We start from the raw sequence: 20,598 nt of genomic DNA, 5'->3' as shown, positions 1-20,598 counted from the left end.
GCACAGGAGGGGAGACACCCGCCCAGGGCTCCGGGTGCCCTGCTCCCCAGGCCACCTGGCTTCCTGGAGACCAGCTGCCAACCCCTCACCCTGGCGGGGCTTGCCACCGCCCTCAGACAAGCTGAGGGTCTCAGGGTGGCCTTGGCAGGGATCTGGCCTAAAGGGTGGGGGGTGCACTTTCAGGAGTGGACACTGTCTCTCCTGCCCCTCCCCAGAGATAAAGAAGGAGCTGGGCTGAGGACAGGACCAACCGGTTTCTGAGGGGCAGGGTTTGAAAGGCCCTGAGAGGCCAGGAGGGGCCTCCCACGTTCCCCTTCCTGGAACCCTGGCACCGCAGGACTTGCTCTGTTGCTAGGTCACCTTTGGCAAGTCCATCAGCTTGCGGGCTTCGTCCCCTAAGGTCACAGGAATCCTCTGCAGCAGAGTGGCCGTCCGTCTGCATGGGCGTCTGTGGTACTCGGAGTCCTGGCCTGGGTGGGGGCAACTTGAGGGGCAGGGAGGGAGCCAGCATGGGGAAAGTGTTTCTAGTGACCCCTGAACCCCAGAAGAGCATCTGGTGTCCCCAGGGAGGGGCAGGTGATCCCAGCCCGGTGGCTTCCGTTGCTTAGTCTGAAGGCTTCACCTGGCCCCCTGCAGCAGAGGGGCCTATGGAAGAGGCAGGTTTTAAACAAGTGGGTAGAGAATCCTTGAGCAGGTCCAATCGGGCCAGAATGGGACCAGGCGGGGGCAGCGGCACTGCATTCAGTGCAGGGGTAGGAGCGGGAGGGTGTCTGCAGGGGAGGTCAGGCAGGCCTTTGGGGACAGCCTGCCGGGTGTGCACGTAAACCCTCCGTCCTCTGCAGAGCCGGGCTGCTGGGACACTGACGCGGACAAGCTCCTGCCCTCAGAGAACTCCCCGTCGGAGGGAAGACAGGCTGAGTGAGGGGCGCACAGAGGCGGAGGGAGGAAGGCAGGCCTGCTGCCTGGGGGCTGGGCAGTCAGGGTAGGCTTCCTGGTGAGGGAGACCCTAGCTAGCCTGAGACCCGGGAGCCCGCTTCTGGGCCTGGTCTCAGCTCAGTGGTCTGCCCCTGAGAGTGCAGCGTCTAGGGCTGGTGATGAGGGGGCAGGGACAGTCTGGGAGGGCCAGGGGGGCTTCTTGGCACCATTGCTGTCAGCAGGCCCCCAGAGCAGGGACCCCAGGCACTGCCCAGGGCAGTGCCAAGTAGCCTCATGGCTCCCACAGGCCTGGCATGTGGCTGCACTTGACCCAGACCCTCCCTCACGCAGCCTCTGGTGTTCCTGGGGGAAGAAGGGGTCTCTGGGGAGCGTCTTGTGTGAGACCCAGACTGAACACGGACTGAGTGCCCGCCTGTGCCCCCTGCCCCCCGCTCAGAGTCGTTACCTCCAGGGGCCCCTGGCTGCAGGCTGTGTGGGGGTGAGCCTGGAGCGGCCGCACGGGGCAGGGTCTTGAAGCTGCCCTTTCACAGAGCGCTTTCCATAGGAGTGCGGAAAGGGAACTGTTGGTGGGGGTTTGGGGGTTGTGAGAGGGGTTCCGTCCTCCTTCCCCTTCATAACAAGAGTGTTTCCCGTGTGCCAGGCTCTGTGCTAGGGGCTGACTCGCGTTCCTTCGTCTTCCCTTTGTAGCAGCAGTGGGGTGGCACTTTCAGTGTTCTCATTTGACTGGGGAAACCGAGCTCAGAGGACTTCAGTGCTTTTCTGAGAGACACACAGCTAGTACGAGGGGGAACTTTTAACTGCACAGTGGGTTTCCCTCCAGGCCCTGCCTCCTGACTGCTGAGCCAGCAGCCCCCCTGGGGAGCTCCTGGAGGCTTGCATTCAGGAAGCAGAATTCACCTAGGTCTCCCTGAGTTCCCAAGAAGCTTGAGGGTCCTTGAGGTCTGGCCCCCCAGATGGCTGCAGCCCCGGGGACAGTCCTCCTGGGTTGGGCCACAGAGCTGCCAGAATCTGACCTCCACATAAAGGCAGCCTTGAGGTGGTTCTGGCTGCTCAGACCTTTCTAGGCTGAGCATGAACTCCAGCTGGAGCAGGGGAGGGGAGGGGACCCAGGGAGAGCAGCTGTGGGGGATGCGGTTGGTGAAGGTCTTGCCAGGATCTTTCTGCACCCCCACTTTTCTAGGAAACTCCCACACCCCCTGGTTGCTTTAGAGCTGCAGGTTGGGAGGCTGGGAGCTCAGCCCAGCTTGGTCTCCAGCCCAGTGAGGGTAAGGGATGCACCGGGCCTGCCTCTCCCCGACTCCTACCCTTCAAGGACATGGGTGATGTTTGGCTGAAGGAAACGGATCTCGGATACTCCCGTTGTCCTCGGGGAGGCAGAGGGCCGCTGTCACTTGAGCCTCGGGGGAGAGTGGGGATGGGTGAAGGTAGGAAAGCCTTCCCAGCAGCCAGAGGAAATCAGTATAGATGACTCCGCTTCTGAGAAAGGTGGTCATCCAGGCCCCACCAACCCAAACAGTGGAGCCTCTGGGGATCCTCGCACAAACCTTTTCTCATGGAAATGCCCAGTTCTGTCAAGTCACAAGTGTGTATCAGGTGCTTTTCCAGGCCCAGGGTTGCCCATGTGTGTCCCAAGATGCTGACCCCAAGGGAAGGGTCAGGAGGCTGGATTCATGCCCAGAGTGACGTAGGAACGCCTCTGGCAGCTGGGGTGCAGCCCAGGGCGGGGGCCTGAGGAAGTGCAGGCAGCAGGAAGCAGAGCTCAGCGGAGTCTCGGGCTTCCTGGGGGAAGGGCACCCCATCCAGGCAGGTGGTGACTGCAGGCATCACTGGGTCTCGGGCAGAGGCCACAGTGGCCAAGGCAGACCCTGGATGTTCTGCGGACTTTGCGGGGTCCCCTGCGGCTGTCCCCTGCCTGTTAAGGACAGGTCTGGAGCACCACGACCCTCGCGCTCCAGGCTGGGATGCTTACCTGCCCTCCCACATCTCTGTGCCCTCCCGCAGGTGGAGCCCCAGTGTGGGGTCCACAGGGGCGGGTAGAGCCCACTCAGTTGCCCACCCTAGTGCTCAGGCCTGGACAAAAAGCTAAAACAGTGACCTGGCAGGGGCTCGTGGAGACCATCTCGTCCATCCCAGTTGAATTCAAATGGGAAAACTGAGGACCAGGGAAGACGGGTCGGCCCAGGGTTACCCTGCATATTGTCCAGAACTCAGAGCTCCTGAGCCTCGGGTGAGAAGGCTGGTGAGTGGCCCGCAGCTGGAGGGGCTCTCTCCCCTGGAATGCCAGGAAGCCTCAGGCCCAGGGGCCAGAATCACCTGCCTTTCAGCTGGTCCGTTCGGTGCCACTTTGCCAAGTGGACAGACTGTCCTGGCCCCGGCAGCCTGTCATCGTCTCTCGTGTGCTGAGGCCCCCGTGGCCTCGTCCTCGCACACATGCCCAGGAGTGCCCGGCCTGGGGCCCGCAGCCGAGGGCCCTGTAAGGAGAGGGACCCTCCTGGCTCTAGGCCCAGACTGGCCTTTGCAGCAGGGGTCCGGTGCCCTGAGGGAGCATTCTTGGAGATGTCTGTCCCAGGCCTGAAAGCCACCTTTACCCAGGGCCAGTGTCTGCTGCTCCTGTGTAATGAGCTGGGCTGGACCATTCCCACAGCTTGTTTCCCGCAGCAAGCGCCTGGGGCTTCTCCTGTCGCTGCTCTCCAGCTAATTGAGAGTGACTTCCTCTGCTGGTTAGGCGCCTTTATTCCAGAGCCCCAGAGAACACAGCGCCCTGCCTGCCCGGGTACCCCAGCATAATGGGCCATTGATAAGACACAGGCCAAGGTCAGGCCAAGACCGCTGGCAACATGAGAGAGAGAAGGAGGGGACGGTGAGGGGCAGAAAGTGCGCACCGGGCCTTGGGAAAGCCCCCAGCCCACGTCCCTTCTTCCAGCTCCCACGGCCTGGAGTGGGCTCAGCCGCTGGCACCAGAAGCTGAGGCCGCTGAGCTGTGGTGGCTCAGGCCAGAAGGACACTGAGCAGGGCAGCCCTCGCCAGGGCTCCCTGGGGCCCTCGGGCAGCGGGGTGAGGTTGAGCCTGGCCTGGCCTGGCCCGCTTGGGTAGAACTCTCCTGTGTGGGCCTGTCCCTCTCTGTGTGGGGGCCACTGTGCGCCCCACTTCATCAAGCCACCTGGGGAAGGATGGCGGGAGGCGAAGGCCTGGGTCCCCTCAGCACGGTCCTTGGGGGCAGCCCTCCTGGGGTTGGGATGGGACAGCCTGACTCATCCTTCCCGCAGGCCCCTGACCTCTGCTCTGGGCCACACTTGGCACTCAGGACCCAGGGAACCTCTGCTCCTGGCTTCCAGGGCCTCCAGCCTGGTGGGAGTTGGTAATGGGAGGGAGGAAAGTAGGCGGAGGAACTCTCTAAAATGTCCTGCAAAACCGGGAATGACTTTTTCTTCTGAGATCTATGCTTTGGAAAAGCTGGGACAAGGGATGAAAGTTGGAATCATCTGAGTGTCTTCCAAAGGGAAAGTGTCAGAGTAAATTATGCTGTGACCAAACAGTGGGGTATTTATTATGCAGCCACACACACGCATGCACACGCTCTCACACACACACACACACATATACTCACACACACTCGCTCTCAAACACACTCATTCTCACACACAGTTAAACACACACATACACACACACACACGCTCTCACACTCCCACATAGAGGAGAGACGTTAACGTCACACCAGTTAAAGATGGATGGTTTGGCTAATGACTGTTTGATTAGGTCCACATAATATTTTTTTGTAAGTGTGAGCTAACAATGAAAAATCAGGGAATTACACATGAACACTCACATTTCAGGCCCCTCTTGGTTTCTGTTCTGACGGCACCAAATCTTGGGGCCGTGGCCGTACCCTAGACAAGGTGTGTGCTTTCCCAGCTCCACAGCCCTCACCTCCCTGTTGCCTGCCTGGGGCGGGGACATTTATTGCCCCCCCTTGATGGTGGCTTATCCTTGTCGTATGGAGGCAGAGAAGCAAATGGGGGACTGCAGGAGCAGCACGTCCAGAGGAAAACGGGAGGGGATGTGTCTCCTTGTGGGAATGAAGCCTGTCTGCTGGGCTTCCGTGCACGTACTGGGTCCTTTACTCATTCATTATTCATTGTTGTACATTATTCATATGATGAGGCTACGTGACCCACCTGGCCCCCATGGGCACTTGGGTTGCGAGCCTCCATTAATGCAATAGAAATGTGATCCCTTTTTCCCCCTTTGGATAAAAAGCAACAGCAGCAAAATAAAACTCCCTGTAGCTGTATTTGTATCAGCGTGATGCCCACACACCAGTGTCAGCGTGGTGACCTGGAGACGTAGGATTCAGATTCAGGAGGGCCTATCACTATATTTTATCACGTACTTCTAAAGTGCTTGGGATTTCTTAGAACAAGTAGGTACTGTTTTGTGATTAAAAAAAAAAAAAGATTGTCAGTGTTGAAGTTAAAACTTTTGACTGAGAAAAGCTTTAGTAACGGGTCATAGAACGTAATTACCTCTGATCTTGGCAACCTGTGATCTCGGTGAACAGGAGCCTGTGGTGACAACAGAGAAAGGCTCCTGTTCTGGCCCAAAGGGCCCAGAGGAACCTGTGCCAGGCTTGGGCCGCCAGCCGTCATGTCACGGAACCTTCGACAGTGTGGGAGCTCAGCGCGCCTCCTCCCGTTTCTTTAAGCACTTGTATGTTGAGGTATAACTCAGATGCCATCAGCTTTGCCCACGTGAAGGGTATGGTGCGATGATTTTTAGCAAGTTTACAGTTGCACAGACGTCACCGCAACCAGTGTTAGCACACGTCCATCACCCCCAGAAGGTCCTGCGTGCCGTTTGTGCCCCGTTTCCACCCCAGCCCACCCCGAGTCTGCTTTGTGTCGCTCTGGACACTTCACCGACACGGAGCCAGACAGTATGTGGCCCTTTGCTTTGGCGTCTGTCGCTGAGCGTGCTTCTGAGTTTCACGGTGGAGCCTGTGTCGGCGCTTTCCTCCTCCTCCGAGCTGAGTGACAATTGCATGTGTGGGCGCATGGCCTGCCGTTCCTCCTCATCCCCAGCTGATGGGCTTTGGGCGGGTTCCACTTCTGGGCAGTGATAGGCCAGCTGCTGTGCAGTGTCACGGACAGGTCGTTGTGGGACGTGTGCTATCATTTCTCTTGGCCGGGCTGTACGGTATTATGTCGAACTTTTTAAGAAATTGCTAAAGTGTCTTCCAGTCTTACCATGTTACGTGCCCACCACCACTGTGCAAGGGCTCCAGTGTCTGCACACCTCCCAGCCCCTCGCACTTGAGATGACTCCGTGGAGCTGGGACGAGGCCCTGCCAAGGTCGCACGGGGGGAGGGGAGGAGCAGACGGGTTTGCCTCGCCTGCATTCCCACAAGCTGGCGTGCCCCTGCTCGTAGATGCCCTTCTCCTGTTTGTGTCCCTCGTCCCCCACCCCTGGCCTCCACAGGACAAAGAACAGGCTCACCTATCCCAGCCCCAGGACCTTTACCTCTTTCTGCTAACCTCAGAGTCCACATGCCACATAAGAGTGTCAGAGGGGAGGGACACGGTCATCTAGTCCGTCTGCCCACTGTCACAGGGCACCCTGTTGGTGCCACCTCAAGGCAGACATCTGACAAGGTGGGACCTCTCCCTGTCAGCGTGGGTCCGGCCAGCAGGAGGCAGAGCAGCCCCTGTTATCCTGCCTCCCACCCACAGGTCATCTCAGAATGCCCACTCTGTCCACAGGGAGAGGAGGCCCCATGGACAAAAGGCTCCACACCTCCTGTCCAAGCCTCCTTTGCAAACAGTCCGGAGAACTTGGAAAAGGGGGGAAGGACAAACATGTGCACCTGTTGAGCACAACTGTACCCAGGGCTCTTTTATGTGCACCATTGCTTTTGACCTGCGTGTCATCCCTGAGAGCCGAATCCCCCCCCCTCAGCTGAGGAAACAGACTCAGGTTAAATGGTTTCCCCAGAAGCTCACCTGCAAATGGTGATGCTCTGTCCCCACCTGATCCTTCAAGGTTGGGTGGTGCCCAGAATAGTGTCCCACGTGTGAGCTGTGGCATCACCTTCCTGGCTGTGTGACCTTGGGAAGGTGTCTGAGCCTCTCTGAGCTGCAACTGCCCATCTGTAAATTGAATGAGACCCCTGTGGGAGGGGCTCAGCGTGTGCCTTGCACTCGGCAAGAGTGAGCGAGGACTGTCTGCTTCCCTCCTGAGAAGGGAGACTTCTCGGCTGGATCAGACTCTCTGGTGCAGCCTCCTCTAGCCCCCTGGCAGGGTTGCTATGTTGATGCTTTGACCTTCTGTCCAATTGGGTCTGTCCCCAACGCACTCAGGAGGCAGAGGAAGGGTGGAGCCCCTGAAGGCACCTGGAGATCTGACAGTCCTGCTCTTCTGAGGCAGCCCAAACCCCCCACTGACTGCCCTGCCTGGGGGTAAATTCCACCTGGGACAAAGACAGGCAAAGGCCTAGGGGCGTCAGTGTCCCCAAGGCTCTCCCTGCCCTCCCGCTGTCCTCTCCTCTTCCTTGCTCCTCTGTCACGGCTGTCAGACTTGCTCTTGGAGGCAGCGCCTTCCTGTCCCAGCCCCTGGCATGTCTGCCAGCCCCTGTGGCAGGTGTCCAAGCATTGATGGGACCAGGGGAGGACCACGGTGCCTGGGGACAGTCCTGGGCTGGCATGACTGCAGCTGTGGTCTCCCCCCCTGCAGAGGAGGCGCTGTGGACGACTCGGGCCGACGGACGCGTCCGCCTGCGCATAGAGCCCAGCTGCCCACAGCAGCCCCCCTACACCGTGCATCAGATGTTCTGCCAGACCCTGGAGAAGTACGGGGACCTCCGCGCCCTGGGCTTCAAGCGCCAGGGCTCGTGGGAGCACATCTGCTACTCCCAGTACTACCTGCTGGCCCGCAAGGCTGCCAAGGGCTTCCTGAAGGTGAGGAGCCCCCAGGCTGGCCTTTCCCTCCGGGGCCTGCTCCCGACTCCCCACTGGGCCAGCCCTTAGACATGACTAAACCGCGGGCGGCACGGAGGGCTTCACATTGCCTGGGCCCTCACCGGGTGCCAGGTACCTGATAGGTGCTTTCCATTGGGATCCCATTCCAGGCGGGTCGGAGGCCGGGTACTGGGCTGAGGGTCCAAGGCCCTGGGGGGGCAGCAGGGGCTGCTGAGTGACTGACCCCCGGGGCCTTCTCTAACTGGGTGGGCCCTGGGGTCTCCCTGGGGCCCGGAGGCCCCTCCCCTGCCGGCTGACCTGGCCTGTCTTCTCGGGCTGGAGCTCGGTCTGGAGCCTGCGCACAGTGTGGCCATCCTCGGCTTCAACTCCCCGGAGTGGTTCTTCTCGGCAGTGGGCACAGTGTTTGCAGGGTGAGTGACTGGGGCAGGGGCAGAACCTCCGGGAGTTGGAGGTGGGCAGAGTGGAGAGAGGGTCGTTCCCTGTCCTTAGAGACCCCACCCCCTCCCCAACACCCCATCTCTTCCCTGTGGGAGCCCTGCCTCTCCAAGCCATGGGACCTCCAGGGGCCCGGGGGCTGGGCCGAGGGGTGGCCGTCTGCACCTGCGCAGACACAGAGCCTCTGGTCCCCTGCAGTGGCATTGTCACCGGCATCTACACAACCAGCACCCCGGAGGCCTGCCAGTACATTGCCTACGACTGCCGTGCCAACGTCATCGTGGTTGACACGCAGAAGCAGCTGGAGAAGATCCTGAAGGTTTGGGGCAAAGGGACGGCGGGCATGGGGGTTAAGGCTGGGTGTTCTCATGGACCTCCAACTTGCAGAGGACTTTCCACTGTCCCCCTCCCCGCCCCCTTGCAGAGTTCCCTTCCCCTCAGCAGCAACCCCCATGCACTCACACAGAGCAAGGCAGGGCAGTGGCTGCCGACCCGTTTACCAGGTCAGAAAACTGAGGCCCACAAAGTCTGAGGGACAATACCCTCTTCACCCAAGAAGTGGGTGATAGGGCCTGGGCTAGACTCCCAGCCAGCCTGCTGCCTCCCGTGGCTTTCCCTTCAGGGTAGGGTCCCCACTGTGGGGCTGGGGTCCTCTGTCGGGAGGAGGGTTGTGTGCACTGGGGTGGCTCTGGGCCCTGACTCCTTGAGCCCTCAAGTCTGACTCCCGGTGGGGAGGGAGGGAGGGGCCACAGGGCAGGGTCAGAACACCCCAGGTCAAATGCTGCAGCATCTTCTGCAGACATAACGGCACAGCAGGAGCTCCAAGTGCCTCCTGAGCCAGCTGGGTCTTTCGGGGGGTTGGTGCCTCCTGATTCAGGAAAGGCTCTTCCTGACTGGTTCTGTCGCCATATGCTCCAGTGCACCACGCTGGTGTGTGGTGGCCTGGGGACACCTGTGTGCCTGGCTGCGCCCAGCAGGCTGCAAGGTCTCCGAAGCAGGTCGCCGGTACTTCCCGCGGGTTCCCACCCCTCAGGTCGGCTGATCCGTGGGTGTGTGCCCTCGTCTACACCACTGGCGATTATTCTGAAAAGCCCCTTTTCACAGGCACTAGGCACCTGCTTTGTTTTACTGCTAAGGGCGTATAAATGGGCTCACTTGTACCAGTGAGGGTGACGTCCTCCTTGGGGGTCCTATTTCATGTCTTCCCCTCTGAACCCTGTGTTTTCAGGATCTCTCACTCTGAGTGTCTCCATCTGTGCAATTTAGATAAGTAGCTGAGATTGGGAGAGGAGGTAGGGGTGTAGATTGTGGGGACCCCAGTGAATGGCTCTGGGAGGCCCCCTTCTCACCCTCCCTACCCCAAGCACCAGGCCCTTCACTAGACAGAAAGGGGATGAATATTTAGAGGGTAGTGGCAAGTACTTGGCCTGCCGGGCACCCTGGCGCTCAGGGACACTGATTTCCTCAGGAGTGGTGGCTTCATGGGCCCCAGCCCCAGGCAAGTGCTGACGCACCCCTCAACATGTTACTCCTGTCAGAACCTCGGTGGGAGTCTGAAGCTGTAGACCAAAATCTCCCTGTAGATCTTGTCCTGTCCCCAGGGAGACAGCCCCTCGACACAGAGGGGGTTCATCTAATTCGCATGAACCCCCAGCCCCATTTGCAACTAAAGAAACTGAGGCCGAGAGTTGGGTAGTTACACAGATTAAATTTGTGTTATGAAAGTTCCCCAGCAAACAAAACCAGAGACGCGAGCAGCGGACCCTGATACAGCCTTCCTCTGAATTTAGTCGTCAGTCATCTCCACATACTCATGTCAGCGATGCACCTTTTTGTGAAGGCAGAGCTCTGGCGTCGTCCCTTCCGTCCCCAAAGATTCCCATATACGCCTCTAAGAAACAGGACGTTTTTCTGAAATAGTCACAGGAACTTGGTCACATCTAACACAAGTAAAACGTTTCTTGCGTGCCATCTGCTACCCACAGTGTCCCAACAGCCGGATTGTTTGAATCAGGATCTAAAGCCAGCCCAGTCTGCCTGTGCCAGTGTCACAGCCCCATGTGGCCCTGACCTGCAGCCTCAGTGTCACCAGGGAGCCAACTAGAAATGCAGATGCTCAGGCCCCAGCCCAGACCCACTGCATCCGAAACTCGGTGTGCACCCAGCACACTGGTCTGCACGTCCCTGGGGAATCTGACACAGGCACGAGTGTGAGAACTTCTAGAAAGTAGGTCAGCCCTCCCGAACAGCCTCCTACGCTCGCTTTGTCTGACAGCTTCCTCTGGCTGTTGCGGTCCAGCTTGTTCCTCCAACCTCTGCAGCTCCTGTTACGTCATGGGCTTCATGCATTTCACATTAAACATTTGGGGGCAAGAACACCCTCCGGGTGGCGCTGGTGGCTTCATATCATGGCTCTTGGGCAGGTGATGTCAGGTGGGACCACCAGTAGAGATGCGGAAATTCATCGGTGGTCTTAGGTGGGCACATGCTCATCGCCTGTGACACTCCCCATCAACCTTTCTCCACTGACAACCTTTGCCTGACTTAATTATTTCCTGAACGACGACAAAATGTTGGTTTTCTAATCATCAGCTAGGATTCTTCTTCCAAAGGAAGAACTTGCTCTCATCACCGGGGGCTCTTTGCTACCTGAAACACCCTTTGGTACAGAGGAGGTGTGGTGCTCAGAATAATGGTCTACAAGCATACCCGGGGTAGGTGTTCTGTAAATGTTAACAGTGTCAGGTTGGTCGCTAGTGTTACAAGGTTCAAATCATCTGCAGCCCCGTTGATTTTCCGTCAGATGCTCAGAAGCGGAGTGTTGGAATCTCTAGTTATTGTCGTGGGTTCATCTATTTCTCCTTTCAGTCTGTCAGTGTTTGCTTCGTGTGTTCGGAAGCTGTTCCGTACGTAAAGGTTTAGAGTATGTCCTCTGGGTGAATTCACCCTCAGTCATGAAGGAGTGATCGTCTCTATCCCCGGTAGCAGTTCCTGTTCCAAAGCCCCTTTGTCTGAAATTAGGATTGCCCCTGCAGGTTGCTCATGAGCAGTGTGTGCATGGTGTGTATTTTTGCATTGTTTTACTTCTAACCTATCTGTATCTTTGTTTAAAGCAAGTTTCATGTAGACAGCATATAGTTGAGTCTTGCCTTTTTATCCAACCTGACAAAATTGTTTATAAATCTACCAGTCGGCTGTTTGCTATTTGTTCCATCTGTTGTTTTGATTCTTTTATTTTCTGATTTCTTTTGGATTGAGTTTTTTATTTTGTTTTGTTTTTTTGGTATTCCGTTCTATCTCCACTGGCTAATTAGCTACTCCTCTAGTATTTGCTCTTAAACCAGCTGTCAAGAGACACTGTGGGTAGTAGGTGATGTGAAAGGATCGTTTTACCGTGTTTCCCCGGAAATAAGACCTCACCGGAAAATAAGCCCTAGCAGGACTTTCCAGGATGATATCCCCTGAACATAGGCCCTAATGTATTTTTTGGAGCAAAAATTAATAGAAGATCCGGTTTTATTTCGGGGAAACATGGTCCTTGGGTTAGACGTGACCAAGTTCCTGTGATCATTTCAGAAAAACGTCCTGCTTCTTAGAGATGCATGTGGCAATTCAGGGAAGGGAATGGCTCAGACACAGGCTCTCTGGGCAGGTCGAGCCAGTTCTCGCCAAGGCTAGTTCAGGCCACACTCAGACCTGGCCCTCTGGGGCCTCTGCCTGGTGCCTGGTGAGGTCCCTCCATCCGGCTGCCGGACACGGGAATGGCTCTGGCCGCACGTGAACCCCTGTTTGTCTCCAGCCTAGTCACTGTTCTGCCTCCAGCTTCGTGGACTTTCCCCTGTGCTTGTGCAGATTCGCTCTGCAGCCAAAGCCCCAAGAGGACCCCTGAAGAGATTTCTAGAACGCCTTCTCTACATAGTTCCCTCCTTTCTTGTGTCTGTCCCGCAGACTCTAGCCGCCTCGGTGTTCCTGAACTCTCATCTCTGTCACCTCCACTGAGTTCTGTCTTCTCCCTGTGCCGCCTCTTCTCTCCCTCTCAGCCCCTCTTCACACAACATCCTGCTCCGTTGGGGGCTGGATCAGTTTGTTCACCAGGCCCCAGCTGGTTTGGTTGTCGTCTAGTAGAGAGTCGTTCTCGTGATGGGATGGGAAAGCTCTGCATGAAGCTCCCTGGCCTGCTGGGTCAAAGGTCAGAGCTGGGAGCCCAGCCGACTTTTGCCACAAAGCGCCTGCAGGGCAGGCTGACACCTGGAGACGGGCTCTTCTTGTGACTTTGTTTATTTGGGGTTTTATAAAACCCCATTTCTTCTTCCTGTCAACACAGATCTGGAAAAACCTGCCCCATCTGAAGGCAGTAGTGACGTATGGAGAGCCTCCTCCAGAGCGGATGGCCAGCGTGCACACGGTATGGGCAGAGGGCCCTGGGCACCAACCGGGGGGCCTCTCTGGGCCCGCCCAGCTGACTGGGCCGCCCACTCTCTCCCTTTGGCCGCAGATGGAGGAGTTCATGGCGCTGGGGGACCAGGTGCCCGAGGCAGACCTGGACACTATCATCAACGCCCAGCAGCCCAACCAGTGCTGTGTGCTTGTCTATACATCCGGCACCACCGGGAGCCCCAAGGGCGTGATGCTGAGTCAGGACAACGTAAGGCCAGTGCCCACATGTGGGAGGGGTGGGCTGCGAGCGGGGCGGGCAGTGGCCCCAGCAGCCCCTGGGGAGGCTCCTCGGGCCCTTAGCTCAGGGGGCTGGGAAAAGTAGGACAGCCCATCAGTCTGTGGTTCAGACAGAGCCCAGCAAGAGACAGGAGGCCTCTCCATGGGGGTTTCCTGCAGAGATGCCCAGGAGGCTGAACACCCTGGGGGTCCCCCAAAGAAATAGCCCACGCCCCCAGGTGGCCACAGATGTGAGCTGGCTCGCAGACACTGCCGGCTCCACCCACCCACCCTCCAGATCACGTGGACAGCACGGTACGGCAGCCAGGCCGGCGACATCCAGCCCGCAGAAGTCCAGCAGGAGGTGGTGGTCAGCTACCTGCCCCTCAGCCATGTCGCCGCCCAGATCTACGACCTGTGGACGGGCCTGCAGTGGGGGGCCCAGGTCTGCTTTGCCGATCCTGACGCCCTGAAGGTCGGTGTGCGGTCTGCCCACGTGGGCGTGTGGGGATGTGTGCCAGGGCCACCCACGTGTGTGCTTGAGGGCCCTCGGGTGCACGTGGGAGTGTGCATATTAGAATCTTTTCAGCTGCGGTGAGCTCAGCCATAAGTGACTGGACAGGAAGGGAAACTGATGCCATCACCTAAAGGAAATCGAGTCAGAGTAGTCCCTTGGGGCCACCACCATCGAGGTCGGGCATCCTCAGAGTAAGGTCACAGATGGGCGCAGGTGGCCTGCCCTGCCCTGCACCCCATCTCATCAGCTACACCTATTCTTTGGGTCCTTGTTTTAACCATGAGAACTTTCCCAGAAGCCTCCCTAGCAGACTCCCCCCCTACCTGGCATCTTGTTGGCCCAAGTTGGGTGACATGTCCCCACTAAACCAGTCACTGCTTGGCGGGACAGGATATCACCGGTGAGTTACATGTGAGAACTCACTGGGAGGAGGCCCCACCCAGGACAGGGGGCCGAGGTACTTCCGAAGCATCTGAGCAGCATCAGGGTTCTGTTGGCAAAGAAGCAGTGAGTTGCAGCCACAGTACGTGCCCCAGGCTGTGTGCACCTGTCCGCACACCTGTGCAGGATGCCTGTGTGGTGCGCTGCTGACGAGGCAGGGCCCCTGCTCCGGGCCGGGCCTGACCGGCAGCTGCCTGTCTCTGGCGGGAGCAGGGGAGCCTGGTGGACACGCTGCGGGAGGTGCAGCCCACGTCGCACATGGGCGTGCCTCGCGTGTGGGAGAAGATCATGGAGCGCATCCAGCAGGCGGCAGCCCAGTCCGGCTTCATCCGGCGCAAGATGCTGCTGTGGGCCATGTCGGTGACGCTGGAGCAGAACCTCACCTGCCTGGGCAGGTACAGCGAGCAGGAGGCCTTGGGGGGCAGCGGGGCTGGGTCACAACCCCAGGACACAACCCAGGGTCTGCTGGGCCAGGCCTGTCCCAGCCCCACTGGCCTCAGCTATGCGCCCCCTGTGCACAGGCCCCAACAGTGGCTGGGCTGGAGCCACTGTCCTCTTCCCAGGCCCCACAGGAGTCACCCCAGCTTTGGGTTCTGACTTGAGGACTGACTTGCTCCTTCCGGGATGCATTCAGCTCCCTGGGGGGCGGTTCCTGACCTCAGTGGTGGCTCGAGAAGGGCCCCGGTGAGCATGCAGATCGCTCCTGCAGGAGGGCCGGTGGTATAAATGGCCTGTTCTAATTTAGTGTTTTCCACGACTCGCGTCTGTGAAACTGCATTGTGTCTCACGAGACTCACGAGCACGTGTCTGCGCTCATATCTCCTCCTCATAGATGTGAAGAGTGAATGTGCGTGAGTGACCCAGTCAAGGGCTTCAAATGGGCCCGCACACGTATGTGTGTGTGTATGCTTCCCTGCATGCATGCATTACTGTGTGTGCAAACTTGTGTGCATCTGTTGCTGCCTGAGTGCTTGTACACAGCTGAGTCTGTGGGTCTGGCTTCCTGGCTCAGGACATGTCTGCACACACCTGCACACACACACACACACCGCGTGTGCCTACATGTTCACGGGGCTCTTAAAACTCCGTAGTCACAGTGGGGTGGGCATGGGCACCAATTAGTGAGGACAGGTAAGTGGCCGGCCAGTGTGCACCCACTGGCAGCACCCTTGGAATGCAGTGTGTGACGTAGTCTCCTTGCCCCGCCAGCGACCTGAAGCCCTTTACCGCCAGACTGGCTGACTACCTGGTGCTGGCCAAGGTCCGCCAGGCGCTGGGCTTCGCCAGGTGTCAGAAGAGCTTCTACGGAGCCGCCCCCATGACCGCGGACACACAGCACTTCTTCCTGGGCCTCAACATTCGCTTGTACTCGGGCTACGGCCTCAGTGAGACCTCGGGCCCCCACTTCATGTCCAGCCCCCGCAACTACCGGCTCTACAGGTGCGGCGTGCTGTGGCACCCTCGGTCCCACAGCCTGGGCTACTGGACCTTGGGGTCCCCGAGTGCCGACCGTTCCATCCTGGGCCACATCCCCCGCCAGGCCTGTCTCTGGAGGTGGTGTGTGCCACTGTGTCACCCGGGGCTGTGGTTGAAAGCAGCCATACGGCCCTCGACCCCTGAACAAAGGGATTCCCCTTTGTCCCTGTCCAGGGGGAGGGCTGAGGGTGTCCCAGCACCGCTGATGGACCAGACTCCACGTGGAGTGGCGGCCCAGGGCCAGCCCTCAGCGGGGCAGGGAGGGCCGGCAGGTCTGGGAGTGAGTTGAAGGACCCCGTCCCTGCCACCTACCACAGTGCCTCCAGTTTTCCCGGCAGCATTTCATTCATTCATGCATTCATGCATCCATCCACCTAAAAACCTTTCAGTGGTCCTCCCTCTTGGCTCTGGGTCCCGTGGTAAAATACAAAAAGCCTGGGTGGGGACACCTGACCACTGGTGAAGACTGAGAGGTTGGGGACCCCTGGCTCATGGTGGGGGCTGACGGCTTGGAGGAATCTGCTCCCTCTGACCAGACCTCTGGGCCCCCCACCCCCAGCTCTGGCAAGGTGGTGCCCGGCTGCCGGGCGAAGCTGGTAAACCAGGATGCAGAGGGCAGCGGCGAGGTCTGCCTGTGGGGCCGCACTGTCTTCATGGGCTATCTGAACATGGAGGACAAGACACGCGAGGCCATCGACGCTGACGGCTGGCTGCACACCGGCGACATCGGCCGCCTGGACGCCGACGGGTTCCTCTACATCACCGGGCGTCTCAAAGGTGCGAGGGTGCGGTGGGTGTGGGGTGAGAGGCACTGCCACCCCATTTATGCTGCTATGAGTCCTGGGCCCCGAAGTGCCACCACCTCAATAGACATCACTTTACTTACTCTTGTCTCCTGGGGGGCAGTTTCTGTTCTTGTCCCGACTTCCAATGAAGACGCCCAGAGAGGTTATGTAACTTGTCCAAGGTCACGCAGCTGGTAAATGGTGGGGCTGGGATTCAAGTTCCCCAGAGAAACAAGGCAAGTCTGCCCAGAGGATCCGAGGGCAGAGATGTTACGTATTTTATGTGCAAACATGAATGTGGTGTAGAGTAGTACACAAATTGGATGTTAAATTTAAAGTGAAACTTTGAGACTTCAAAGAAATTTTCCATGGAGAACTTGGTTCTCCCAGGGAAATAAGTTGGGAGAGGGCTTTGCTGCCTTTGTCCAGTGGCTGTCACACCCCGTTGTCCACTGTCCACTGCCCTGTGGGCTCCTTGCTGCAGTGACAGCCTCGCCTGGTGTCAGCATGGGGCCTGTGCACAGAAGAGGCCAAGTCCTCGCTGTTGAATTAGCTAGAATTGGGGGCAGGAGTGCAATCCAGCCGAGGTCAGTCCAGGTGTATTTGGTAAATACACGAGGTCTTGCCATCCAGCCTGGACGTAAGCCATCGTTCAGGGGACAGAGCACTGCACTGAGGGCCCAGACACACCCAGTACATAACTGGATGGAAGAAGGACGCTGTGAGCAAAGCTCAGAGGAGGCATCTGGTGTGGACGGTAGGCGTCCAAGCTTCTTGAAGGGACAGCTGAGCTGGTCTGTGAAATAGGCAAGAAGGGGAGAGGGCGTCCCCGTGGGAAGGTGTAAGCAAGGTGAGAGGTCCCAGTCGGTGGGGAGGGGCTCGGACTCTGGAATGGCATTGCACTCAAATCGGTTCTGCCACGTGACCTTGGGCAAGGTACGTAACCTCTGTGCCTGTGTCATCGTCGGCTTCTCCATAGGCCTGTGGTGAGGGTTAAGGGGTCACTGCACGCGCAGCACTTAGCACGGTGCCTGCACGTGATGGGTGTGGTGACCAGGCCACGGCAGGGAGGGGGAAACATGGGAGTTCAGGGTGAGCTAGGAGGCCCACTAGAGAACCGGGTCTGGTAGGTGAGGTTTTGAGCAGCCAGTCCTGGGAGAGGAGGAGCATCTGTCCCCTGGGCACTGCCACCGTCCCCCAGCAGGTGTGAGGGCTCCCCCAGTATCCAGCAGTGCCGCCTGCAGCTCCTGCCTCCGGGGCTGGGGCCGAGGCTTGCGTCCTGGCTTAGCGGGGCCCGGCCTTGCCTCCCCAGAGCTCATCATCACAGCCGGCGGGGAGAACGTGCCCCCCATGCCCATCGAGGAGGCTGTGAAGACGGAGCTGCCCATCGTCAGCTGTGCCATGCTGATTGGGGACCAGAGGAAGTTCCTGTCCATGCTGCTGACCTTGAAGGTGTGTTGGGGGTTCAGCCAGGACACGTCTGGGTCTCAGGACTTGGTTCTGAAATAGCCAGTGAGCGCTGGCCGCCCTCGGGGGCAGCCGTCGCTCGGGGAAGTCCCTTCCGCGCTGAGGTACAGTTAACACGCTGCTGGGACGTGTTCCGGCATTGGCCAGTCAGAGTGCTGCTGCCCTGTGCCCCCAGCAGGTGCTCGGGCCCCAGCTGGTGGGTGCGGCAGGGTTATGCTCCCCGTCCCAGTTGGTGGTTTCACTGAGCTGCTCTGAGTCTCGGACCACAGGGGTGCACAGCCCGGAGCCAGAGCTCAGTCACCCGCCTCCTCCAAGACCAGGCTGCGCCCTGCACAGCGAGGCTCAGTCCTGACGCCATGTCTGTCCGTCAGTGCACGCTGGACCCGGACACCTCTGACCCCACCGATAACCTGACCGAGCAGGCCGTGGAGTTCTGCCAGCGGGTGGGCAGCAAAGCCAGCACAGTGTCCGACATCGTGGGGAAGAAGGACCAGGCCGTGTACCAGGCCATTGAAGAGGGCATCCAGAGGGTCAACCGGAACGCAGCTGCCCGACCCTACCACATCCAGAAGTGGGCCATTCTCCAGAGGGACTTCTCCATCTCGGGCGGAGAGTTGGGTAGGTTTGGTCTGGTTTCACTCCCCACTGTTCGTGGCGCTGTGTGGGAGGGCAGAGGCCAAGGCAGAGCCTGGGAGGTGCCCATTGGGAAGCAGTCATGGCCAGCAGAGGGTCCCTGGTGGCACATTGGGTGACCGACCCTCACCTCCTTCCCGTGGGAGGACACTTGACGGCTCAGTGCGTGGGCTGGGGTTGGGAAAGCCTGTTGGCAGGTACAAGGTATGTGCTGAACTCGTTAATTTGAACATACACGTGACTTTGCTTTGCCTCAGGGACCACCAGGTAGACACAACGGCCCTTTTAGTGTCTGGGCTGGAGACACCTGGCTCTAGAGAGTGACCACCATAATGTGTCAGGTCAGCTGCTGTGACAGGTGAGGGCGTGAAGCCCTCTGGACCATATCCACAGAACCGCAAAGTTCTCTGGTGCAGCACCAGCTGGATGGATGCAGTTGCTCTTGGCTGTCACACCTTGGGGTGGGGAGGGGAGAGTTATGGTCCAGGGACATGGACGGCTTCTTTAGGAGAGTCCCCTGGTCCAGATGCTGAACCTAGACGTACTGCCCAGTAAGGCTGGAGCATGTCTGGCCGTCCGGTCTAACACCACACACACCGTCAGCTGGACAGTTATCCTCTCAGCACTTTATGTAAGTGACGCTGAAAAAAATTTAAAAATAAATAAAATGCACATACTTCATGGGGTAAAAATGACGCTGAAGTCTCCGGTTCCACAGCTAAAAGTGAGTTCTCACAAAGGGGACTTTCAGCTGCCCGGGACCTCGAATCAGAGCCCTTTGTGCTTTGCGGGGAGCTGCTCGTAAAGATCGTGGCAGAGCCCTCCCCGGCCAGGCGTCCCCCATCCCCTCCCAGGAGGTCAAAGTCCAACACCATGTGAACTTCCGCTGAAATGCAGACATGATCTGTTAGCTATCGTGTGTAACAAGTTACCCCAGAATTTAGCAGCTTAAAGCAGTAAGCGCTCATCTTAATTTCTGTGGGTCAGAAGTCCAGGCAGCTTAGCTGGGTGGTTGTGGCAGGGGTCTCATGAGGTTACAGCAAACAGCGGCGGGAGCTGGATGGGCCGCTTCCACGCTTCTTTCCTGGCTATTGGCCAGAGGCCAGGGGACCTCTCCATACGCTGCCTTCGTGCCCTCACCACACAGCAGCTGGCTTGTCCCAGAAACAATGACCTGAGAGAAAGCCCAGGCCAGAAACTGTAGTCTTTTGTGGTTTGGGTTGATTCCTTTATTTGTTGAAAGGACAGAACAGAAAATGCACTGAGCATCAGAAGTGGGTGCAGGTCAAGGATTGGGTGGGTGTGGCTCACACTTGACTCCGTATGTGAGACACTGCAGGCCTGCTAACCGTCCTCAGAAGCAACAGACCATCATTTCCTGGGTTCTGTTGGCCACTTAGACTGACGTTGGTGTGACGTGGAAGGGGCGACCACCAGAAGCAGGACTGAGGGCCATCTCGAAGGCTGGCCACTCGATTCTCTGGCTTAATCCAGTTACAGCACTCGCAGCGGGCCTCTGGGTCTTTACCTCACACCTTCTCGGGTTTCTAGGAGCCTAGGCCTCATTCATTTCTTCCCATTTCTCTTTGAGGTCCCACGATGAAACTGAAACGGCTCACAGTTCTAGAGAAGTACAAAGACATCATCGATTCCTTTTACCAAGAGCAACAAAAGTGACCCGAGGCCGTCCTTCCAGTGTCCCCTGAAGATGGCAGGCCTCCCGGAGCGTTTGAGTCCGGTCTTCAATCTGGGCGCATGGACCTCTGGCAAGTCTGTTAGGTCTCGGGTCAGGTATGGCACCAGCATTCCATTTGCCAGGACTTGTGCCAACAATAGCTGACAATTCCGAGAAGCTTCGCATGTGCATAGTTTTAAGTGTTGCTTTTTGTTCAGGTGACATGAGACCAGCTCTCATTCCAGAAGGAAAGGGCTGACAGAATTTGGCCTTAGTTCCAGGTAGATTTTATGGGCTGCTGGCTCACTCAGCTGGCCAGCCAGTGGCAGGGAAGTCGGCTCGTATTACTGCGTGCAAACGGCTGTAACTCACTCACTCACTCACTCTGGAATCTTGTTGACGCTGCCGACGCTGTCACTGCAGTACCAGGCGCCCCTCCACGCACACACCGGCTGATGTGCTGCTTCGTAATGCCGCTGCTGCCTACTGGTAGTTAATGTGTGATACGGATATTAAACGCTTTAACAGAACTGTCAGCAGGTACCTGATTTCCTTTGTCACTTGAGCAGGTGGGACATCAGAGTGGTGGGTACTTAACCCGCAGTACT

At 58.2% G+C, this 20,598-nt stretch overlaps 1 protein-coding gene across 5 annotated transcripts in view; it reads left to right on the top strand.

The window, feature by feature from the left end:
- The window catches only part of ACSBG1 (acyl-CoA synthetase bubblegum family member 1), a 33,458-nt gene extending 12,932 nt beyond the window's left edge, over positions 1 to 20,526 (top strand). For 4 of the 5 annotated variants that reach the window (XM_074317451.2, XM_074317452.2, XM_019751201.3 and 1 more), the window contains 12 exons: positions 7,664 to 7,887; positions 8,230 to 8,318; positions 8,542 to 8,662; positions 12,668 to 12,748; positions 12,839 to 12,988; positions 13,295 to 13,471; positions 14,168 to 14,349; positions 15,164 to 15,394; positions 15,990 to 16,207; positions 17,528 to 17,667; positions 18,054 to 18,300; positions 19,907 to 20,526. In XM_074317451.2, coding sequence (XP_074173552.1) covers positions 7,664 to 7,887; positions 8,230 to 8,318; positions 8,542 to 8,662; positions 12,668 to 12,748; positions 12,839 to 12,988; positions 13,295 to 13,471; positions 14,168 to 14,349; positions 15,164 to 15,394; positions 15,990 to 16,207; positions 17,528 to 17,667; positions 18,054 to 18,300; positions 19,907 to 19,992 — 1,946 coding nt within the window. In that variant the 3' untranslated portion in view covers positions 19,993 to 20,526. The remainder of the gene's footprint in view (positions 1 to 7,663; positions 7,888 to 8,229; positions 8,319 to 8,541; positions 8,663 to 12,667; positions 12,749 to 12,838; positions 12,989 to 13,294; positions 13,472 to 14,167; positions 14,350 to 15,163; positions 15,395 to 15,989; positions 16,208 to 17,527; positions 17,668 to 18,053; positions 18,301 to 19,906) is intronic. The other variant, XM_088789407.1, reaches the window with a different exon arrangement.
- Positions 20,527 to 20,598: the final 72 nt, after the last annotated feature.

Source organism: Rhinolophus sinicus, chromosome 13 (genome assembly GCF_057876585.1).
Source record: "Rhinolophus sinicus isolate RSI-liver-muscle chromosome 13, RSI-T2T, whole genome shotgun sequence".
Lineage (NCBI taxonomy): Eukaryota > Metazoa > Chordata > Mammalia > Chiroptera > Rhinolophidae > Rhinolophus > Rhinolophus sinicus.
The sequence above is the reverse complement of the archived record's forward strand: the minus strand, read 5'-3'. Positions and strand labels throughout refer to the sequence as shown.